Source organism: Myotis yumanensis, unplaced genomic scaffold, assembly GCF_028538775.1.
Source record: "Myotis yumanensis isolate MYYU_CA2020_CCGP unplaced genomic scaffold, mMyoYum1.0.hap1 SCAF_2, whole genome shotgun sequence".
In the NCBI taxonomy this organism is placed as follows: Eukaryota; Metazoa; Chordata; class Mammalia; order Chiroptera; family Vespertilionidae; genus Myotis; species Myotis yumanensis.
In genome coordinates, this window is record NW_027223753.1 from 1,011,687 (window position 1) to 1,032,348 (window position 20,662).

General features: G+C 70.5%; 2 protein-coding genes across 3 annotated transcripts in view; one reads left to right on the forward strand and one right to left on the reverse strand.

The window, feature by feature from the left end:
• Positions 1-6,212, forward strand: part of PLCH2 (phospholipase C eta 2) — a 50,772-nt gene extending 44,560 nt beyond the window's left edge. The window contains exons 22-23 of one of the 2 annotated variants that reach the window (XM_070403886.1): positions 1,500-1,797; positions 4,728-6,212. In XM_070403886.1, the coding sequence (XP_070259987.1) occupies positions 1,500-1,797; positions 4,728-5,965 (1,536 nt within the window). In that variant the 3' untranslated portion in view covers positions 5,966-6,212. Of the gene's footprint in view, positions 1-1,499; positions 2,940-4,727 lie in introns of those variants that run through there. The other variant, XM_070403887.1, reaches the window with a different exon arrangement.
• Positions 6,213-7,471: 1,259 nt separating this feature from the next.
• PANK4 (pantothenate kinase 4 (inactive)) lies at positions 7,472-20,176 on the reverse strand. The gene is given in 20 exon segments (XM_070403888.1): positions 7,472-7,979; positions 8,726-8,794; positions 8,893-8,993; positions 9,229-9,333; positions 9,695-9,744; positions 9,894-9,949; positions 10,313-10,464; positions 11,218-11,305; positions 11,491-11,603; positions 12,089-12,244; positions 13,113-13,213; positions 14,233-14,314; positions 14,609-14,790; positions 14,886-15,039; positions 15,331-15,423; positions 15,711-15,894; positions 16,435-16,649; positions 16,982-17,064; positions 20,037-20,094; positions 20,096-20,176. Coding segments are annotated over 20 exon segments (2,322 nt in total). The 5' UTR covers positions 20,162-20,176; the 3' UTR covers positions 7,472-7,765.
• Between the last annotated feature and the right edge of the window lie 486 nt (positions 20,177-20,662).

Here is a 20,662-nt window from a genome sequence, read left to right on the forward strand (position 1 = left end):
CACACTAACCATCTCTCTCCCGCCACGCTCCACGGGCGAGCTGCCGGCCGGACGTGGGCTCTGCAAGCCTCCCAGCGCTCGCCGTCTGTCGTCCGTCCGTCCGTCCGTCCGTCCGTGTGTCCGCGGGCCGCGCCCGCTGTCCGTGCCTCACCGCTGCCGCTCTGTCTCTTGGTCTTGCAGTGCGCTCTCTAGGCCCCAGCCCACCTTTAGGAGCAAAGCCCCTTAGAAGCTCGCAGGTACCGGGCGCGGGGCGCAGCGCCCACCCGCATGCTCGGGCGGCCATTAGCATCCGTGACTCCTGGTAGCCTGTGGGGACTGCCCGCTCATGTGACATGGATCGTGACGGGGACTGGGTTCCGGGTTCCTCGGGCCATCGTCCGCCGCAGAGCAGCATTTAGAAGCAGGTCCAGGACTGGCCAGGCCTCCCGTGGGCCCCTCCGCCTCGCCCGCCAGTGTCCTGTCATAGCTGCAAGCTCTCCCCGCACCGCACCCTCTCCCACCTCCCCGCTCTGCACCCCTCGTGTGTCCCCGTGTGCTCCTGACTCCTAGCGCCGGGTGGGGTGGTCCCAGGGACCAGGTGCTCCGAGCTTGAATCCTGGACCTTCTTCTAAATGGCTTCCCAGCCACCGTGGACCCAACTGCTTTGCATTTGGGACCTTGAATCCGGAAGCTGATTCAAGTGCTGGCCGCTCCAGCGCCTCTGCCCGGAAGGGCCCCGTGTCCTGGGTCTCTGCATGTGAGGACCCTCCGGCCTCTGTGCCCGCGAGCTGCAGCTGCTGGCCTCGCTGGCACTCGCCCGCCGGTCCCGGGGAGCCCCGCTGCCCTCCTCAGGCGGGGAGGCTGCTGGGAGTGGCCTTGCCCTGACCCTCCGGGCTGGCGGTCCAGGGCACCGAGCTGGTGTGAGCCCTGCCCTTGGGCCATGTGCGTAGGGGGCAGGGTGAGGCTGGGAAAGGCTGCCTGGCGGCGGCAGCACCTCCGGGCGCGGGTGGGCAGGGGCATGGAGAGCGGGCCTGGCCTGCACCGGCCTGTGCTTGATTCTCGGCCTGCAGTGCCCGGGGGGCACCCGGTGAGCTGGGCCGGGCCTGCTTCACCTGGTTCTCAGCCCGTCTTCTCTCCACATCAGCACCGCCCTGTGGGCGCCCACCTGGCAGTCAGGGGCCCGGGGGCCTGAGGCAGGTGCACAGCGAGGTGGCACAGGGTCCAGGTTCTGAGGCCTTTGCTTGGGGGAGCCCTGGGGTCCTGTCTGCCCTCAGACCTGCGGACCCCACCAGCGGGGGGGCCTGGACCTGTGCCGGCCTGGTCAGCGCCGAGCCACAGCAGCCTCAGTCCCCGGTAGAGGCGCCTGGAGACCCCTCCCTACACAGCCTGAGCGGCCCGATGCTGGCCTGCCCACGGGGCCTCCTCGAGCTGACCCTCCGCCGGCCCAAGGGCAGCTGGGCTGGCGGGGCGGTCCCTGCCCAGGGCCTGGCCGCCGGCTACGTGGGCTCCTTCTCTTGCAGGTCAAGCAGGCTCTGGGCCTAAAAGGTCTGTTCCTCCGAGGCCCAAAGCCCGGCTCCCTGGACAGTCATGCTGCTGGGCGGCCCGCGCCCCGGCCCTCCGTCAGCCAGCGGCTCCTGCGGCGCACGGCCAGCGCCCCCGCCAAGAGCCAGAAGCCCGGCCACAGGGCCTTCCCTGAGCTGGTCCTGGGCACGCAGGACGCGGGCTCCGAGGGCGAGGCCCTGGACGTGGCACCTCCCAGCCCCGGCCTGGCCCCCGAGGCCCTGGCCCGGGAGGAGCCCGGAGGCCCCAGCCCCCGAGGTAAGGTGCCGGCGGAGAGGAGCCCTGGGCAGGGGCGGCCGCCGCGTGTCCCCGAGGGCCCCGGGCCCGCCGGGATGGCCGCCTCCTGCATGAAGTGCGTGGTGGGCTCCTGCGCCGGCGAGGACGCCGAGAGCCTGCGGAGGGGGCGGCCCCCCAGCCCGGAGCCCCAGGACGGGCATCAGGCCATCGACCAGCAGCCCCGTGGCCGGTCGGACTTGCTGGGGGCCCCCGACGTGGCCCCAGGCAGAGGCGGCAGAGGGTCCCCCCCGGGGCCGGGGGGCGGCTGCTTGGTGTCGGGCTCAGGCAGCCCCCGCAGCCCCGAGGGGGCCCCCCGCTGGCCCGAGGGCGCCCGCAGGCAGCCGGGGGCCCTGCAGAGGGAGATGAATGCCCTGTTCGTTCAAAAGCTGGAGGAGATTAGGAGTAAATCCCCCATGTTCTCCACCGGTAAGACCAGGAGTGCCCCCGGCATCCCCGTGGCGTGCCCTCCGCATGGCCTGGCCGGACCCCGCTCACCTTGCTTCCTGTCTGACTGCCGCCCCATGTGCTCCGCTGGCTTCCCCTCGGCCCCGCCCCCACTCCTGCCTGACCCAGCCTGACCCCGGGCCTCTAGCTCTTGGGGCCCCCTCCACCCCCGAGGGCCCAGGGGAGGGAGAGCAGGTGCAGCCCCAGCGCCCTCACCCCGGAGTGTCCCCTGGGTGGGGACTGAAGCCAGGCTGTGCCCACTGAGTCCTGCAGCCGGAGCAACGCCACTGGGGCCCGCCCTGTGCCCCTGCCGCTCCCCTCCCTGGCCTGGGGCCTTCCTAGGACTCGGGCAGCGTCCATACACCCCGCCCCCGGCCTCCCCCAGGGCCAGGCTGAGGTGTCCTGCCCCTGCCCCTGCCCCTGCCCCACAGTCCTCCGGGGAGTGGGCCTCGATGCCCCTGACTCCTGGCCGGGCTCCGATCCCCCGTGGGACCCCAGGTCGCAGCTTCCACGCGCACCCGGCCCCGGGGTGCATTCAGGCCTGGAGCCCCCTCCCGGCCGGCTGGCGACTGGGGAGGGGGAAGCTGAGCCGTCCTGCTCCCCTCCCTGCACCCCGCCCTGCTGTCCCTCCGCCCACTGGCCAGCCCCGCCCCCACGCTGACCACCCTATTCTTTCTGTCCCCATGCGGCCTCCGTAGTTAGGAACTGAGAGCAGCCAAGTGCCAGGTAACGGGGCAGCCCCCATGTGCCCTGTGCGGCCCCCGTGTGCCCTGTGCGGGGCCCGTGTGCCCTGTGTGAGCCCGTGTGCCCTGTGTGGGCCCGTGTGCCCTGTGCGGGGCCGTGTGCCCTGTGCGGCCCCCGTGTGACCTGTGTGAGCCCCGTGTGCCCTGTGCGGGGCCCGTGTGCCCTGTATGGCCCCCGTGTGCCCTGTGTGGGCCCGTGTGCCCTGTACGGCCCCCGTGTGCCCTGTGCGGGGCCCGTGTGCCCTGTACGGCCCCCGTGTGCCCTGTGTGAGCCCCGTGTGCCCTGTGTGGGCCCGTGTGCCCTGTGTGAGCCCCGTGTGCCCTGTGCGGCCCCGTGTGCCCTGTGCAGGGCCCGTGTGCCCTGTGCGGCCCCCGTGTGACCTGTGTGAGCCCCGTGTGCCCTGTGCGGGGCCCGTGTGCCCTGTGTGGGCCCGTGTGCCCTGTGCGGCCCCCTTGTGCCCTGTGCGGCCCCCGTGTGCCCTGTGTGAGCCCCGTGTGCCCTGTGCGGGCCCGTGTGCCCTGTGCGGCCCCGTGTGCCCTGTGCGGCCCCGTGTGCCCTGTGCAGGGCCCGTGTGCCCTGTGCGGCCCCCGTGTGCCCTGTGCGGAGCCCCGTGTGCCCTGTGCGGAGCCCCGTGTGCCCTGTGCGGGGCCCGTGTGCCCTGTGCGGCCCCCGTGTGCCCTGTGCGGGGCCCGTGTGCCCTGTGCGGGCCCCGTGTGCCCTGTGCGGCCCCCGTGTGCCCTGTGTGAGCCCGTGTGCCCTGTGTGGCCCCCGTGTGCCCTGTGCGGCCCCCGTGTGCCCTGTGTGAGCCCCGTGTGCCCTGTGCGGCCCCCGTGTGCCCTGTGTGAGCCCCGTGTGCCCTGAGCGGCCCCGTGTGCCCTGTGTGAGCCCATGTGCCCTGTGTGAGCCCGTGTGCCCTGAGCGGCCCCGTGTGCCCTGTGTGAGCCCCGTGTGCCCTGTGTGGGCCCGTGTGCCCTGTGTGAGCCCCGTGTGCCCTGTGCGGCCCCGTGTGCCCTGTGCAGGGCCCGTGTGCCCTGTGCGGCCCCCGTGTGACCTGTGTGAGCCCCGTGTGCCCTGTGCGGGGCCCGTGTGCCCTGTGTGGGCCCGTGTGCCCTGTGCGGCCCCCTTGTGCCCTGTGCGGCCCCCGTGTGCCCTGTGTGAGCCCCGTGTGCCCTGTGTGGGCCCGTGTGCCCTGTGCGGCCCCGTGTGCCCTGTGCAGGGCCCGTGTGCCCTGTGCGGCCCCCGTGTGCCCTGTGCGGAGCCCCGTGTGCCCTGTGCGGAGCCCCGTGTGCCCTGTGCGGGGCCCGTGTGCCCTGTGCGGCCCCCGTGTGCCCTGTGCGGGGCCCGTGTGCCCTGTGCGGGCCCCGTGTGCCCTGTGCGGCCCCCGTGTGCCCTGTGTGAGCCCGTGTGCCCTGTGTGGCCCCCGTGTGCCCTGTGCGGCCCCCGTGTGCCCTGTGTGAGCCCCGTGTGCCCTGTGCGGCCCCCGTGTGCCCTGTGTGAGCCCCGTGTGCCCTGAGCGGCCCCGTGTGCCCTGTGTGAGCCCATGTGCCCTGTGTGAGCCCGTGTGCCCTGAGCGGCCCCGTGTGCCCTGTGCGGCCCCTGCCTGGAGGGCCCAGCGGCAGCGGAGTGGAGGGCAGGGTGCAGCCCCCGTGTGGCTTGGAGGGGCCTGGTCACTGGGGCCTGGGGCACAGGCTGCACCCGACGCCCTCCTCTCCCTCTCCCCACAGATCCCCGCCCCTTCTCCATGCAGAGGTCCATCTCCTCGCTGTGCAGCCTGGAGACCATAGCTGAGGAGCCAGCGCTGGGCCCCGGGCCCCCGCCTCAGCCGGCCACCCCACCCGGCCCCGCCCAGGGGGGACCCTGGTGTATCACGGGCCCCGCAGCCCAGGCTGAGCGCCCCCCAGCGGTGCCCCTCCAGCTCAGGACCGGGAGCCAGGGGGACTCAGGACTAGCCCCCCACAGCAGGTGGCAGGCGTGCCATGGTGGGGGCCCCAGCGGAGCATGTGAGGGGGCGCCCGGCAGCCAGACGGACAGCAGGGGCCACCCCCGGGCCCTGGGCCATCTGCCCTTGGTCAGAAGGGCCAAGAGTGAGGGGCAGGTGCCCTCGGAGCCCCTGAGTGGACGCCGGTCCCTGGCCGGGCCCTCCCCGGCCCTGTACTCGGATGCCACAGCCGGAGACCGGCTCTGGCAGCGGCTGGAGCCCGGCAGCCACCGGGACAGTGTGTCCTCGTCCTCCAGCCTGTCGTCCGGCGACACGGTCATCGACCTCTCGCTGCCGGGCCTGGGTCTGGGGAGGGAGAGCCTCCTGGGGGCCCCGGCTGGACGCCTGCCCCTACGGCCCTGCTCAGCCTCGGCCGCCCGCCTGGACTTCCTCTCGGTGACCAAGAGCAAATCCAACCCCAACCTGCGTGCTGCGGGCCAGTTCCCTGCGGCCCCCGACGAGCTGCGGCCCCGGCCCCTGGCCCCCCGGGCCCGCCTCCCCACGGCCGGCCTCAGGGACGGCCCCACGTCCACCAAGTCCAAGAGCCTGGGGGACCTGACCGCCGACGACTTCGCCCCCCGCGTCGAGGGCCCGGGCAGAAGCCTGGGCCACAGCCTGGGCCCGGCCGGGGAGGGGCCAGCGGGGCGGGTCGCCCAGCGGGACCCCCTGACGGAGCAGCTGCTCTGGCTGACGGGCTTCCAGCAGGCGGGGGACATCACCTCGCCCACCAGCCTGGGCCCGGCCGGGGAGGGGGCGGCGAGCGGCCCCGGCTTCCAGCGCCGCTCCTCCCGCAGCCAGAGCCGCGTGCGCGCCATCGCCAGCCGGGCACGCCAGGCGCAGGAGCGGCAGCAGCGGCTGCAGGGCCCGCGGGGACTCCCCGAGGAGGAGCGGGGTGCCCCAGAGGGCGCCTGCTCTGCGGGCCAAGAAGGCTGCGGGGACTTGCCCGCCCCCAAGGGCGCTGCTGGCCTCCTGCTCCGACTGTGACCAGCCCCCACGCGGACTCCTGCCCTCCCGCGCCCAGTGGCCACCAGCCAGCGGCCAGGCAGGGTCCCGTGTTTGCTGGCCCCGGAGCTGTGTGCCCTTTGGCGTCCGTCCTCTGCCCAGGCCTCTCCTCCCGGGGGAGGGAAGGCAGCCCCACCCCTGGCAACGCGGTCACGGCGCTTTGCGATGTGCACAGAGATTTACATTTTGAGACAAAGATTCTACGACATTAAAATGCGGCTGAGTCCTTCCTGTTTCCCAGGTCTTTGCCGTGTGGGTGTGTGGGTGTGTGGGTGTGTGTGTGTGCCCAGCCCCTGTGAGTGCCGAGCCGCCCGCCTGGCTTGCTCTGCAGGGTCCCTGCTCTGTGCGGACATTCTAGACCAGCGGTTCTCAACCTGTGGGTCGCGACCCCTTTGGGGGTCAAATGACCCTTTCACTGGGGTCACCTAAATACATCCTGCATATCAGATATTTACATTACGATTCATAACTGTAGCAACATTACAGTTATTAAGTAGCAACGAAAATAATTGTATGGTTGGGGGTCACCACAACATGAGGAGCTGTATTAAAGGGTCGCGGCATGAGGAAGGTTGAGAACCACTGCTCTAGACTGTAAATTCCCAAACACGACTCAACCAACACGTTCCCACTCGCTGTGGGGCTGCCCGCCCGCAGCCCCTCTGTGGCCTCCGCCAAGTGTCCCGGGTGTGCAGTGTCCGGAGCAGCCTGACCTCTGGTCCCAGGGCTGAGCTGACTGGCTCCTGCCCTGTGCCCTGCTGCCCTGGGGCAGTGCAGGAGCCTGACTGCCCAGCAGAGCCACCTGTAGGGCTCAGGGCCCCGGCCTCCGTGGCGGGGCAGTGACTGGGGGGTCTCAGTGGAAAGGAGAGGGTGGGCAGAAAGGTGGACACACTCAGGGCCCTGCAGGGACCGCCAGGTGACCTTGCCCCGTGCCCACCCAGCCCGTGTTTCTGGTTCCTCCAGGGTTGGGGGGCCCAGGGACCACGGTGACAGGCTCCCCGCAATCCTAAGGAACAGACGCTGTAGACTCAGCCCTCCTGCCTGGCGCACACGCAGGCCTTGCGGGTCCCTCCAAAGGGAGTCGTGCGTGATGGCTCCAGCCTGCACCCCAAGGACACGTCCCGTCGGGGGAGCAGCCAGGGCTGGGCCCAGGGAGCCCCCACCCGCCCCGGGAGGGCTGTGGGCACAGGCTCAGGCCACGGCGACAAAACCCACAGGTCTGATCGGCTCTGAAGAGCACACTGCTGCCCCGAGAGCCCTCAAGGGTCCTCGAGCCTCTGCTCGGCCTGCTCTCGAGCAGGAGCGCTGCCCGGCGCCCTGTCTGTCCCTCCCTGCACAGCAGGCAGGGCCGGAGGCCTGTGGGGGCAGCAGCCACGCCCACAGGCCCAGGGGCCCTAGAGCTGGGAGTGACGGAGGGAGGAGCGTTGGCAGCGCCCTGGTGGGAGGGCCGCAGGGCTCCAGCGACCACGCAGCGAAGGCACACGCCCGTCTCGCTCTAGAAATTCTATTTGGTGCGTGCCTCGCGCCTGCGCCCTGTCAGACACAGGCATATATATATTTAACATATATAAAAGGTTATTTAACAGTTAAATACATTCCAATACGAATGTCCCGAGCGGGCAGTGCCTCCCAGCACGGACACGGCAGCGTGAGGAACGGCCCGCCGCCGGGAACAGGCCCACCGCGCCCGCCTGAGTCACCGAAGCACAACATAAATATCGGACGCAGCGTCCCTGTCGCCGTCCCAGTCCATCCCTGACGCCTGTCGGCCGCAGCCGGGCCTCACTCGGCCGGGACCTCGAACTTGAAGATGACGCTGAAGAGCCGGCCGCCCAGGCGCGCGGCCAGCCAGGGGTTCTTGAGCACGGCCAGCTTCAGGCTCTCGCAGCGCAGCGCCGCGCCGTAGTTGGTGTGCACGGCCCGGCCCATGCCCTCGATCACCACCAGGTCCGTCCCGCGCTCCCGCACCAGCACGGCCAGCCCCTCGTCCAGGCGGCTGTGGGAGGAGGGCAGTGAGGCGGGCTCGGCGACACGGGCGGCTGACCCGCCTGCCCCGGGGCACAGAGACCCCCCTCGGACTGGGCTCCAGTCCACCAGCGGGCAGCCCGTCTGGAAGCGGCCGCAGCAACGCCTCCTACTCTGAACTTTGAAGGACCTGGTCCCACCCTGGCCGGTGTGCTCAGTGGGTAGAGCGTCGGCCTGCAGCCTGAAGCGTCCTGGGTTCGATTTCCATCAAGGGCACATGCCTGGGTTACAGGCTCCATCCCCAGTGGGAGGCGTGCAGGGGACAGCCGATCAATGATTCTCATCATTGATATTTCCATCTCTCTCTCCCTTCCCCTCTGACATTAATAAAAATATATTAAAAAGAAAGATTATAAAGGACCTGGACCCACTGTGCATCTGCCCTCCTGCCCTGCGGTCAGCAGTGGCCTGGGCCACGGCTCAGTGACACCGGTTGGGTGACCACCAGGCGGACTGAGACGGACAGTCCGGGCCACACACCGGCTCAGCGGGGGAGTCTCTATGCTCAGACCCTGGGTGGAGCCTGAGCCAGGACCAGCTGCCAAGGGGACGAGGCGGGGCAGCCCCTCTCGGCCTCAGAGCGGGGCGCACAGTGTCCGCGTCTCCCGCCCACAAGAGCCAGAGCGCTCGCGATGCCGTGATGGGGCCCTGAGGACAGAGGGCGGACTGCACGGGGCGGAAAGGAGGCCGGGGCCAGGGGAGCGGAGCGGCCGGTACCTGAGGTCCAGGCAGGGGGAGCTGGAGCCCGTCTGCATGAGCAGCAGCCTCTCTTCTCTGAGCGCCGAGCTGTGGGCACAGGGGCGGTGCGTGAGGTGGGCCCTGGACACTCCCACGGCCCCGCGCAGGCCCCACCCCCGCCCAGGCACTGCCCCCGCCCAGCTTACTGGACAACGGGGTCCATGGCCGCGATGTGCTCGGCCACGAGGAGGGCCTCACCGTAGGTCACGTCGTTGAGGGCGGGGCCCGAGTTGCACGCCAGGATGACCTGCAGCAGACACCCCGGCGCTTGAGGGACCCGCTGCCGCCGCCCCAGCCCAGCTGCACCCCGCCCCGCCCCCCGGAGCTTCGAGGAGTGCTGGCTGGGACCCCCGGCACCGCCACGGCTGCGGACGGCCCCGGGTCCCCTGCAGACGCCCAGACACGGTCGCTGCTCGCCCGCCCCGCACCTACCTGCCGGCTTGGAGCAGCCGGGCCAGGCCCCGCGTGCAGCCCACACTCACCTCCGTCCCTCTAGACAGAAGCTCCCTGACAAAGGGGAAGACTCCCAAAATGAGGTCTACTCCACTGTTATCTGCGAAAATTAAGGCACATTTGTGAGGGGGCCCCTGCAAGACAAAACCAGGACGCTCAGTTGGGCACAGGCGCGGCCAAGCGTGTCAGCCCCGCACGCCCCGCCCGCCCCGCCCGCCACTCCAGGCCGGCTGCCGCCCGTGGGTGCTGGGCGGGCGGCCTGGGCTTCTTCCAGAGCCGCTGTCCGCAACGACCTCTGCACTGAGGTCAGCGACCTCCTCAATGGTCCCGGGGGAGTCAGGCTTGGGACAGGGAAGGTCACCTTGGACTTGCAGCTGGGGTGGTGGCAAGACTCGGGGGCCCCGGGCAGCCAAGGCCCCCCCAGCCCCCAGCCCCCCTCCCGTGACCCCAGCTGGTCCCGCGCATGTGGCCCTGGGGCGGGGCGGCTGCATGTACCTTCAGTCTCTGCAGCCACATGTCGTAGGAGTCCACCAGCCAGGGCCGCTCTGGGGGGCACAGGGGTGCGGTCAGCCTGGCGCAGTCACCTCACACCCGACCCCCGCGGCTCCAGGAAGTGGTCCTCCCACCTCTACAGGCCCCCCGACCCCCCCAGCACCGGCTGGGACCCGTCCTGGGGGCGCCCTGGGCGTCCTACCTTCCAGCTTCTTCTTTGCCTCCTCAAACCCAAACTGGGGGTCAGACTCGAGGACCCTGCACGGGGAGGAAAGAGCAAGTCTCACACCCAGGATCAGCCTCACAGCTCGCTGTCAACTCCGCATCAGCTGCTGCCGCTGCCGCGACACAGACACTGGGCCCAACTCCACGAGGCAACCAGCACCTGGCCCTGGCCCGTGGGAACGTCAGCCCCACGTCCACACCCCAGCCCACAGGCACCATCTGGGGACGGGAGGGGCTGCCCCCATCCCCCAGCAGCCGAGCCCACCAGGACCCTGTCCCCTCACTGCTGCCTCCTTGTGGCTGGGCTGCTCCGCGTGACCCACCCCAGGCAGCAGCTGGGACTGGAGCCCTGAGGGCTGTGGGGTGAGGGGCCCCAGAGGGAGGGCGGGCACCTACTCGGACACGGCCTTGGCTCCCCAGTCAAAGACGTTCCCGGCCAGCAGGCCCCGCACCAGCGCCAGCTGCCGCTCCTCCCAGCCCAGCGCGTCCAGCGCCCGCACCACGCTCTGGAAGCCCCGCAGCGCGACGCCGTTCTCCTTCTGCTTCACCTGCGGGCGGATCGGAGCTGACAGGGGGCCGCGGCCCAGGCTGCCGGCGCCCTTCTGGGGGGCAGGTGCTTGCGCTTCCACACCCAAGGTTGGCTGGTTAGGGGTGCTGCCGCGGTTCGAGGCACCACGTGAGTGCGGGCGCCCGGGCACATTTAACCTGCGCACAGCGGCTCAGGTGGCTCAGCCCGTGGCCGAGGGCAGGCTGAGAAGGGCCAGGACGCTCACGGGCACCGCTGCCCTGACAGGGAGCTCCTGGCACACACGCCCCCAGGCCCTCCCCCCGCAGACGCTCCCATGCGAAGGGCAGGGCACGGGATGGCTGCGGAGCGGTGCCTGGACCCTGCCCACCACCCCTCTCCCTGCCTCTGACTGAAGGTCACTCCTGAGAGCAGGACAGACGTCCACAAACACCGACCGTGAGGCTCCGGCGGCCTCGGGAGGCCAGGGAGGGCGGGCACACCGAGAACCCGCTCCCTGGGAGGCCGCACCCTCCTGGTCAAACGCAGGTGGCTGGTCCCACACGTCCACAGCCCACACGTCCATGACCCCCCTCTCACCACCCCCCACTGGCCGAGGGTGAGAGCCCCAGCAAAGCTCTCTGCCCCGGGGTCCCCACAGGGCCCCCGACCTGCGGCTCTTCAGCAGGTGCTACTCCAGATGCAGCCCACCCCCAGCGCCGGGCCAGGTGGCTACCAACCCGCCTGCTGGGCAGGACGCCCCGCCCCCGCCCCCGCCCCCGCCCCGGGCACGCACCTGGGAGTAGGGGTCTGGGAAGTTGAACTCATTCAAACAGTGCTCCCTCGTGTCCAGAAGGCTGCGCACCGTCAGGGTCCCGTAAGCGCTGGGGACAGAGCCAGGCAGGAGGCGCTGAGCGGGCAGACGCCCTGCCCGGGCCACCCTCACAGCACCCGCATCGACAGCAGTAGGGAGGGGACGGTGGGCTGGGGAGGCAGGGAGGGGGCTCGGCTCTGGGCCACCAGAGGCTGCTGCAGCTGGCACCCGGGGGGAGCGGGGGGCAGCGCTCACAACGGCTGGTGTCGCAGCGTCTGCAGCTTGTCCCAGTACTTGTGGCGGAACTTCTCTGCCCTCTCGGCCGCGTCCGCAGACCCCGGCTGGCTGGCCACGGCTCGCTTCACCACCTGCCGAGGTCAGGGGTTAGCAGCGCCCGCAGCCCCGCACGTGGACCGGGGTGTGGACAGAGCGCCGGGGGCCAGGCCTCTCTGCCTGGCAGGTCCCCCACTGGGTCTCTGCCAGGTGGGAACGGGTCACGGTGGGCTCCGCCTGAGAGGCCAGGAGGCCTGGCCCGTCTTCAGAGCCCGTGTGGGGCCCGGGTAGGAGGGGACCCTCCCCTGAAAACAGACCCCAGGGGCCCCCGAGGGGCTGAGGGAGCCGGTTGTTCCCACGGGGCTCCGACCCCTGAGCCACGACCCCCGGGCAGCGCAGTGACCAGCCAGGGGTTCATACACAGCCAGCCCCACTGGGCCTCGTCCCAGCTCACCGTCCCCACGGACCCCAGGAGCCACGCCCCCAAGGAGCACAGCGGCCCTGCCCTCAGGGGGACCAGCTCCCGGGACGCCTCCCCCTCACGGGGTCACTGCCTGGGACCTGAGCCGAGGCCCCTCACCCCGTCCAGGGCCTCCTCGAAGCAGCTGAGCCAGTACTTGCGGGCCAGGGCGTCGTCCGTGAGGTCCACCGTGTCGGGCACGTAGGACGCCGGGTCCAGGAGCAGCGGCAGGTTGACCAGCGGCCTCTCCAGCCGGTCCATTTCCAGGAGGTCGAACTGGGGACGGGAAGCGGGGACACGTCAGCTAACGAGCTGCCCTGTGGGGGTGAGGCCGGCGCAGCCGCCGGTGCAGTGAGTGGACACCCTGCCTCCCATCTCGGGTCCCACCCGCCCGCCCAGGGCCCGCGGTGCCATCCGTCTGCTGGATCCCGTCTGCTCGCCAGTGACGCCCGGGGCCTGCGAGCCCCGCCCCGGCCTCTCCTGCACCCACTGCCGTTTTCTCTGCATCCGTGGCCCCCGACTGGCCCGTGCTTCCCTGGCCTCGTTTCCCTGCGCAGGCCCCGGCCACTCGGCCTCTGCCCAGTGCCAGACCCATGGCAAGGCCACAGGGCCCCGTGGGGACAGGTAGCCCGGCTCCTTTCTCCCCACAGCATGTCTGCTGACCACACACCGGGTCCAAAGCTGCTCCCCCAGACACGCTCCGCGAGGGCCGGGCCATTGTGCCCGGTGCCACCTGTGCCTGCTGGCCTCTAAGTCACACTGAGGAGCGAAGCTGACGCGTGCGCAGTGGCCGGTCCTCGACGTGAGCTGCGGGGGACAGCCCTGTCAGGGCTGCGGGGGCCCGGCCCGCACAGGGGGAGCAGCTGGGCTCGGCGCCGCCCGAGACCACACAGACACGGCCCAGGGACCCGCGTGCTCTGAGCATCGGGGCGCTAACCTGACCCTGCGGGGGACAGCCCAGCGGGAAAGGCCCTCCTCCCGCAAACCGGGGGGACTGCAGGGCGCCGGGCGCCTGCCGATGTCTGCGGACGTGAGAGCAGGAAAGGCGGGGAGGAAAGCCGGCACGTCTGGCTCCTGCGCCACGCCCCCCCGCCCGCCCCCCCCCCCCCCCAGCTCAGACCCAGACGGGCGGACCCCCCCTCACCGTGCCGCTCTTCGCCCCCTGCGTGGGGCCGAGCTCGGGGGACGAGCTCATAAGCCCGGAGCTGCCCGCGTAGTTCTCGCCCCAGCTGTACTGGTCGGGGTCTGGGAAGGAGGAACGGTGTTACCCGGGCCCAGCGGCTGAGAGGCTCGAACCTCAGACACCACCACCCAGGGAAGGAGGCGCCAGGGAAGGGGGCACCCAGGGAAGGAGGCGCCAGGGAAGGGGGCACCCAGGGAAGGAGGCGCCAGGGAAGGGGGCGCCAGGGAAGGGGGCGCCAGGGAAGGGGGCGCCCAGGGAAGGGGGCGCCCAGGGAAGGAGGCGCCCAGGTCTTGGCAATGAGGGGGCGGTGGTGCTCCTGCCTCTCGCTCCCACTGGCAGCGAGACCCATTGAGTGGCCACTGAGAGCTTGTAAGCGTCTCCAGAAACTCTCCCCTCGTTTGCTCAGACGGGCGACAGGGAGCAGCGGGGTCGGTGCTGGCCGCGCACCAGGGAGCCTGCCCGTGCGTCCCGTCCGGGCAGGGCCACAGCTGGACCCCAGTCCCTTTGTTTTTACTTATTTACTTAATCCTCATCCGAGGGCGTGTTTTCATTGATTTTAGAGAGGAACGAAGGGGAGAGACAAACGTCGCTGTTGCGAGAAGCATCAATCGCTGCCTCCCGCACATGCCATGCCCGGGACCAAACCCGAAACCTAGGCACGGGCCTGCTGGGAGGGAACCTGCAGCCCTAGGTGTGCGGGACGCGGTCCAGCCTGCCGAGCCACCGGCCAGGGCCCTTCTGGTTCCTCAAAAAGGACAGAGGACGGCCCTGGGCCGACAGCGAGGCGGGAGGAGGGGCGCCGGCCTCCAGCCCCATGTCCCTCACTGGGACCCTGACTGTCACACGCAGGCCCACCGTCGCTTTCCACCCCCTCAGGGCAGTCACAGCCAAGGGCTAGCCGGGTCCCCCCAGCGCAGATGGGACGAGGGAGGGCCACCTGGTACCACGCAGGCCACCACGTCAACAGGGGCGGCCAGACACGCAGGGACCCACCCGCAGCCCCCCTCCCCCTCCCGTCGTGCACCTGAGCCCACGACCCCCTGGCACGGGCACAGGCCAGCCCCCGCGGCACCCCACTCACTGTCCTGCTCGGCTCCTTTGAGAAACGCCCCGATGGCGCCCAGGTAGCCTTCGTGCCTCAGGAACAGCGCCTGGACTTCCCCCTGCAATGCAGACCCCCCTGAGGCGCCTCGCCGGACGCAGCTAATTCGCCTGCGTCCCCGATGGGCCCAGCGGCTGACGGGCTCGGAGCTCGCCTGACGCTCTCACGGGGGAGACGGCCCCTGGAACGCGTGCCATTAGTCACATGCCCAGCTCAGACTCTGCAGGTGCCCGGGCTCAGGACCCGGGTGTCACCGAGGGAAGGGGCGGGAGGCCAGGCGGGTGGGCACGGGCGGCTCACTGTGAAGCCCCTGGGGGTGCGCACTGGGGGCGGGGGAGCGCCAGGGGGCCGCTACCTTGGAGAAGAAGCTGATGCTGTAGGTGATGGTGCGCATGGTGACAGGGTGGCCACGGATGAAGAAGCCGCCGAAGTACACGCGGTCCAGGCCGTGCAGCCTGGCGTAGAGGCAGGCGAGCTGCCCGATGTCGTTGCTGATCATGTGCAGCAGGCTCTTGGCCATGTCCTCCGGGGAGAACTCTGGGGCGGGACAGAAACAGTGCTGCTGGGCAGGAAGCCCCCCGTGGCACCGGCGGGCGGGCGGGCGGGCGGGCGGGAGCGCGAGCAGACGGTACCTTGGTCGGTGGTGGCCGACTTCCCAAAGCTGCTGGCGATGAGGTTGCCGCTGAGCCCCAGCGTCTGGTGGGCGCCGCCATAGATGTCCTGCACCAGCATGTCCACGTTGGCGTGCTGCCCCCTGGAGGCCAAATGCAGCAGCTCATCGAACTTCTGCAGGGACCGGGCAGAGGGGAGCAGTGAGCTGCGGGAGAGGGGAGGACCCCGGGGCCCCGAAGCCAAGCCTATGGAGCGAGGGAGACAGGCAGGCCCCAGGGACCCGCAGCTGAGCTGTGTGCTGGCCGAGGGGACGCACGCCCTTCAGGGACAAGGACAGTCGGGGCGAGGCCGAGGAAGGAGCCCCGTTTGTCACAGCCCAGCCGAGCCCAGCCTCCGTCCTGCAGGAGCCAGCCCCGCCCCGAGGAGGGGAAGCCCGCAGCCCGAGCCCCGGTCTGGCCCCAGCACCTGTGTCTTGGTGAGCAGGGCCCCGAGCCCCCAGAAGGTGCCGCCTCCGATGGAGCTGCCGCCGATCCACTCGAACCTGTCCTCCGTCTCCACCTGGGCCGAGGGGGCAGGTGCTAGCGAGCGGGCCCAGCCACCCCGCAGGTCCCGGGGGTCGCAGCGGCCAGGGTGCCCCCAGACACGGGGACCCAGTTCTTGATGGCCACATCTGGGAGGGCTCAGGGGCACCGATGCTGGAAGTGTTCTGCACGGGGCTTGTGCCCGTAACCGCCAGGCCCCGGCCCGAGTCACTCGCCTGTCTGTGTCCCCTGCCCTGGCTCAGACACCCGGCGGGTGCAGGACAAACCCGTGCTGCGCCGCCGCAGCCACGGAGCCCAGCTCACCTTCACTATGGAGACGCCGGAACCGATGTTGACCAGGAGATACGGGAAAATGTGGGGGTGGTTTGTTTGAAATCGGAACTCGGGCTCGGCGTCTTTCTGATACACGAAGGCCTCCTGGGGGATGTTCTTCAGCACGAAGTTGCACCCCTTTATCAAGCACGTCATCACGTCCTCCTTGGCCACCCTGCGAGGGAAGGCGGGCCCTGAGCAGCCCAGGCCACAGGGACCCACAGCCGCACCGTGTCTCCTGGACACGCTCCTGCTGCCGAGCGCAGCTCCTCACCCCAAAGACACAGGGGTCCTCGACAGAGCAGCCGGGACGGTTAGCGGCCCTCAGTCCTGACCGCATGCAGGCGGCCCCTGAGCCCTGAGTGTGCCTGAAGCCCCGCCCCCACCAATGGCTCCGCCTCTGCCTCTGCTCCCAGGGGGCTGCAGCCCCACCCCCACCAATGGCTCCGCCTCCGCCTTGCTCCCAGGGGGCTGCAGCCTCGGGAGCCTCTGCCCAGCAGGACAGGCCGTGTCCTGCACCCTCTGTCCTCCTGGGGTTCGGCCACCGCAATCCTCTGCAGCCTGGCCTGGAGCCCTGCCCCAGGCCCCCCTCCTGCTCCCACAACCCAGGGCGGGTGCAGGAGCGGCTACCTCGGTGACCGCCACTTCAGAGCCCCACCCCGAGAACGAGAACGGAGGCGCCCACCCCACGCCCCAGGGCCTGCGGTCCCCTTACCGCAGCCCCAGCTTCTGCTCGATGAGGTCCTTGAACTTGTAGGCCCCGCCCCCAGTCGCGTGGATGACCTTGGTCTCCGTGTTGACCAGGTGGTCGCGGACGAAGTCCAGGCAGGCCTCGATGTAGCTGTTCTCGAACTTGACGAAGTGCAGCCGGGCCGTCACCTCCTCCTGGACGGAGATCTCGTAGGGCGACTCGCGGTCCTGTTCCGCGTCCTGGGGCAGAGAGGGGGTCTGTGTGCGCCGGGAGGGGAAGACCCCGAGACGAGGCTGCCAAGCGCCCACCCGGCAGCGCCAACCGTTTCCGTCATCCCAGAAATGGCAGAACTCTGGCTGCCAACCTCGGGCAGGAGCAGCTGCGTGGAGAGGAGGCGGGCAGGGGCACCGGCACCAGAAAGCCCCTGGGAGCCTCCGGAGCCCAGCTGACCTGGGGGAGCCGCATGGGAACAGCAGCCAGGAGGCCAGCGGGTGCCGGGCCCCGCCACAGCCCGGAGGCGCCTCCGCCCGGGGCTGGCGCCAGAGCCCGCCCACTGGGGCACCCGGCTCACCTGGCCCGCGTGGTCGAAGGACCTCACCCTGGCGACTTTGTGCTGGACCGTGGAGTAGTAGGCCAGCTTGGTCAGCGACCCCCCTGCGGGCGAGACAAACACGGGCGTTTGGAAGCGGACGGAGGGACCGGAGCTCGGCCCTCCGCGCGCTCTCCTTCCCGGACTTGGGTTGTGGGCACAGGCGTCTGCTGCCACTTGAACTTGAAGACCCTGCGGGCACCACACCGAGCATGGGCTCCAGGACCCACCTCTGCTCCCCCCAGGCCCGGCCAGCCCGGCGGGCGCTGCCCCTAGCTCCCTGCATGCCGGCCCCAGGGAAGGAAGCTGCCCCATTTCTGGGCAACCGTGTTGCTTATGAGCCGCTTCGAGCTCTGATCTTGAAAGTGACCCAAAGAAAGGAGCTGGCAAACCCAATGCTCCCACCGAACAGCACACGCGTGGCTGCCGTGGAGACAGTGGGGAAGGAGGCGAAAGGAGTCGTCCCAGCAGCAGGCTCTCGCCAGGAACGCCCGAGGCCTGGGCCGGAGAGCAGCATCCTGCCCCCCACTGGCTCGGGCTGGGGCGGCCCGAGGCCCAGAGTGACCACGGGAGGCCGCCGAGGGCAGCAAGGTCCTGTCCCCACGGCCAGGCCCTGGCGACATGGCCAGAGACCAAGTCTCAGGAAGCAGGAGCGGCCTGTGTTTGCCTGACACACAGTCAGGGCAGGTGAGAAGGGCCGGGGCACCGGTCTCAAGGCTGCGGCCCCAGCCTCGGCCGCGTGCGGAGGGCAGAGCCATGAAAGGCCTCTGAGGCAGAGGGTTCTTACGGGGCCACGAAAGCAAGGCAGGCCTGCGAGCCGGCAGCTCTTCCCGGTCCAAAGCTCACGCCGCCTGCCCCGTCCCGGCCGCCACGACGGGCCTCTGGTGCTGCTGGGACTGCCTCTGCTCCCCCAGAACAGCGGGGCCAGGGCGCAGTGGGGAGTGCAGGCTGTCAGTCTGGAGCAGGGGTGCTCAGAGCCTTCAGGGAGCAGCTCAGCGGAGCCCAGGATCCCCCACAATTAGAGCGAATGCAGCCCTGCCGGGGCCGTCACACCGACCACCGCAGGGACCGGCCCACCTTCCACACGGACGGACGGAGAGGACCTTCCGTTCACCAGTCTGCGGGCTGGGCACCGCTGTCCTCCCTGCCCCTCTGACCTGTCCTCGCTGGGGCCCCGGGGGCTGCACACCCGCGCACACGCCGCCCCGTGGGCCCAGCCACCTCACCCGTGTGTGGCGACAGGTGAAACGTGCTGGTGCTCTCACAGGGAACCTGCCCGCTGACCGGGTGCCCAGGGAGAGCCGGCCGGAACAGAGCCCGGAGCTTTCCTGGCGGGGGCTCAGCGAGGGCAGAGCAGACAGACAAGCCGGTCTGTGAGCCAACTGGTCACACGCGGGCAGGGGCTCCGGGCCGAGGACTGGCCTGTGCTGCGCTGACCAACACGAGGTCTGTCCTTGCTGATGAGGAGCACAGCACCGGCGCTGAGGGGCCCCCGGAGAGGACATGCCCACGGCACTAAGCACATCCCGAGGTCTTCCACCAAGGAGCCCACGGGGCTGGCCCTGAGCAATTCCTCCTCCCAGGGCCACCAGCTGGGAGGTCCGCGGTGAGCCCCGTGGCAAGTAAATTTGCAGAAACGTGAAGGGCTGACTCGTTCCCTCGGAGCAGAACCCTGTGCCCCCTCCGCCTCAAGGGAGGCAAAGTCAGAACCTCAGAGCTCCCACCCGCCCGGACCACAGTCACTCCCAGGGTGGGCAGCACTCCCCTGAGGGGCTGACCGGGCCCCTGGAGGCCTGGTGGTGGACGACCCCCTCGGCTGGGCTTCCAGCCGCATCTCCAGCCCCCCATGCAGGCGGGCACCGAGTCCTGGTCTGCGTTAGCCACCCCACCACCCACCTGGCCTCCAGCCATCTCACACCTGCCTCCACCCAGCCCCCCAGCCCCTGGGAAGCCCACCCTGGTGTGCAAGGTGGGGACTCCCCAGTCCCCTGGAGGACCTCTGCCCCAGGCCTGTGACCCAGCTGAGCTCCAAGGGCAGGGCGGTGGGGACGCAGTAAATGCAAAGGCCCACCCAGTGGCCCAGCTTCTCTGGGAGAAAAGGTCCAGTCCAGCTCCTACTGAGCGGCAACCGTAGGGCAGGTGCGGTGCTGGGGGGCGGCGGACACTGCGCGCTCGCGCTCGGAGGTGGACAATCACAGACAAACTCAGGCGGCAGCCCAGATCTCGCCTAGCGGGAGGTGCGGAGCCGCTGTGCCCTCCACACCGGGCCTGACCCGGGGAAGCTGCCCCCAGGAAGCCCTCGGTCCTGATACGTGGGCAGAGCAGCAGCCTGGCAGGCAGAGGGCTGCCTACCAGCGAGGTGACCTCCCCGCTTAGTGTCCAGTGACAGCGGGTTGCTGGGAGGGAGCACGGGGCCTGGTGCAGGGAGCGGGGCCGGGCCTGGGAGAGGCGGGGGCGAGTGCGGGCCTGGGGACCCCCTGCAGCCCGCGGGGGACTCGGAGGCTCTGGCCAGAGGCCGGCAGAGGTTCCGAGCTCCCACGTCCAGGCCGTCGAAACTCCCGCCAAACGGCCACCGGCTGAGATGATCTGCAGGTTTGGGCTCCGGGCGGCCGTCAAGGCTTCCCGTGGCCAAAGCTGGGGCTCCCGCCCGTCCACATCCCAGCCCAGGCATCAGGCTTCGGACCTGCCGCGGGCCGGGACAGCCGCCCCAGGCGGCCGGAGAGGCCCCACCGCGCTGCTGACCCTCCCCAGGCCGGACTACAAGGCCCGGCATGTCCCGCTCCTGCCACGCGGAGCCTGCCGGGAGCTGTAGTCCGGCTTCCGCGAAGAGCGTGCATGCACCGGCGGCCCGCTGACTACAAGACCCGTCAAGCCGTGCGCGCCGGCAGCCCGCTGACTACGAGGCCCGGCAGGCCTTGCGCGCCCACGGCCCGCGCCCCGCCCTTCGTCCTTGCCACCGCCCCCGGCCCGCCAACCCCGCCGCCCGCGCCCACGCCCGCGGCGCGCCGCCCCGCTCCCCGCGCCCGCCCGCGGCTACCGATGTCTATGGCGAAGCGCTTGGCGTTCTCCAGGTTGCGGAAGATCTCGTCGGGGGGGCAGCGTGATGCTCTTGTCCAGGCCGTCCCCGCTGCTCCCGCTGCCGCTCGCTCCGCACTCCGCCATTTTGAATGTGCCCGGCCAGCCTCATCAGCCATGGAGATATATGCGCATATATTTGACTGCTAAACGCCTCCCGCGCATAGATTATGCTAATGAGGCGCCGGGCCGGCCCCCGCCCCGCTCGCCTCTGTGGTCTGGGCCGCTGGAGGACCGACTCCGGGTGACCCGGGCGGCCGGGGCGGGGGTCCCAGAGGCCCGGGCCGGAAGGGAGCCCCACACATAACCTCTGCACTGCTGTCTGCTGGCCTCGGGGCTCCGAGCCAGGGCAGCGGGCGCTGGGCCTTGCAGGCCCCCGGAGACCTGGCTCCCCGCCAGCGGGGCTGAAAGCCTGGCACCCGCACGGGAAGACGCCTGTGACCCGTCGCCTGGGCCTCCAGGGATGCTGGGCTGTCGGGGCTAAAAGCCCCGCGCCGGACGGGTACGGGGACCCTGCCCTCGAGGGCAGAGCAGACAGACATGCCGGACTGTGAGCCAGAGAGTGCAGGGCTCACAACTGGGGGAGCT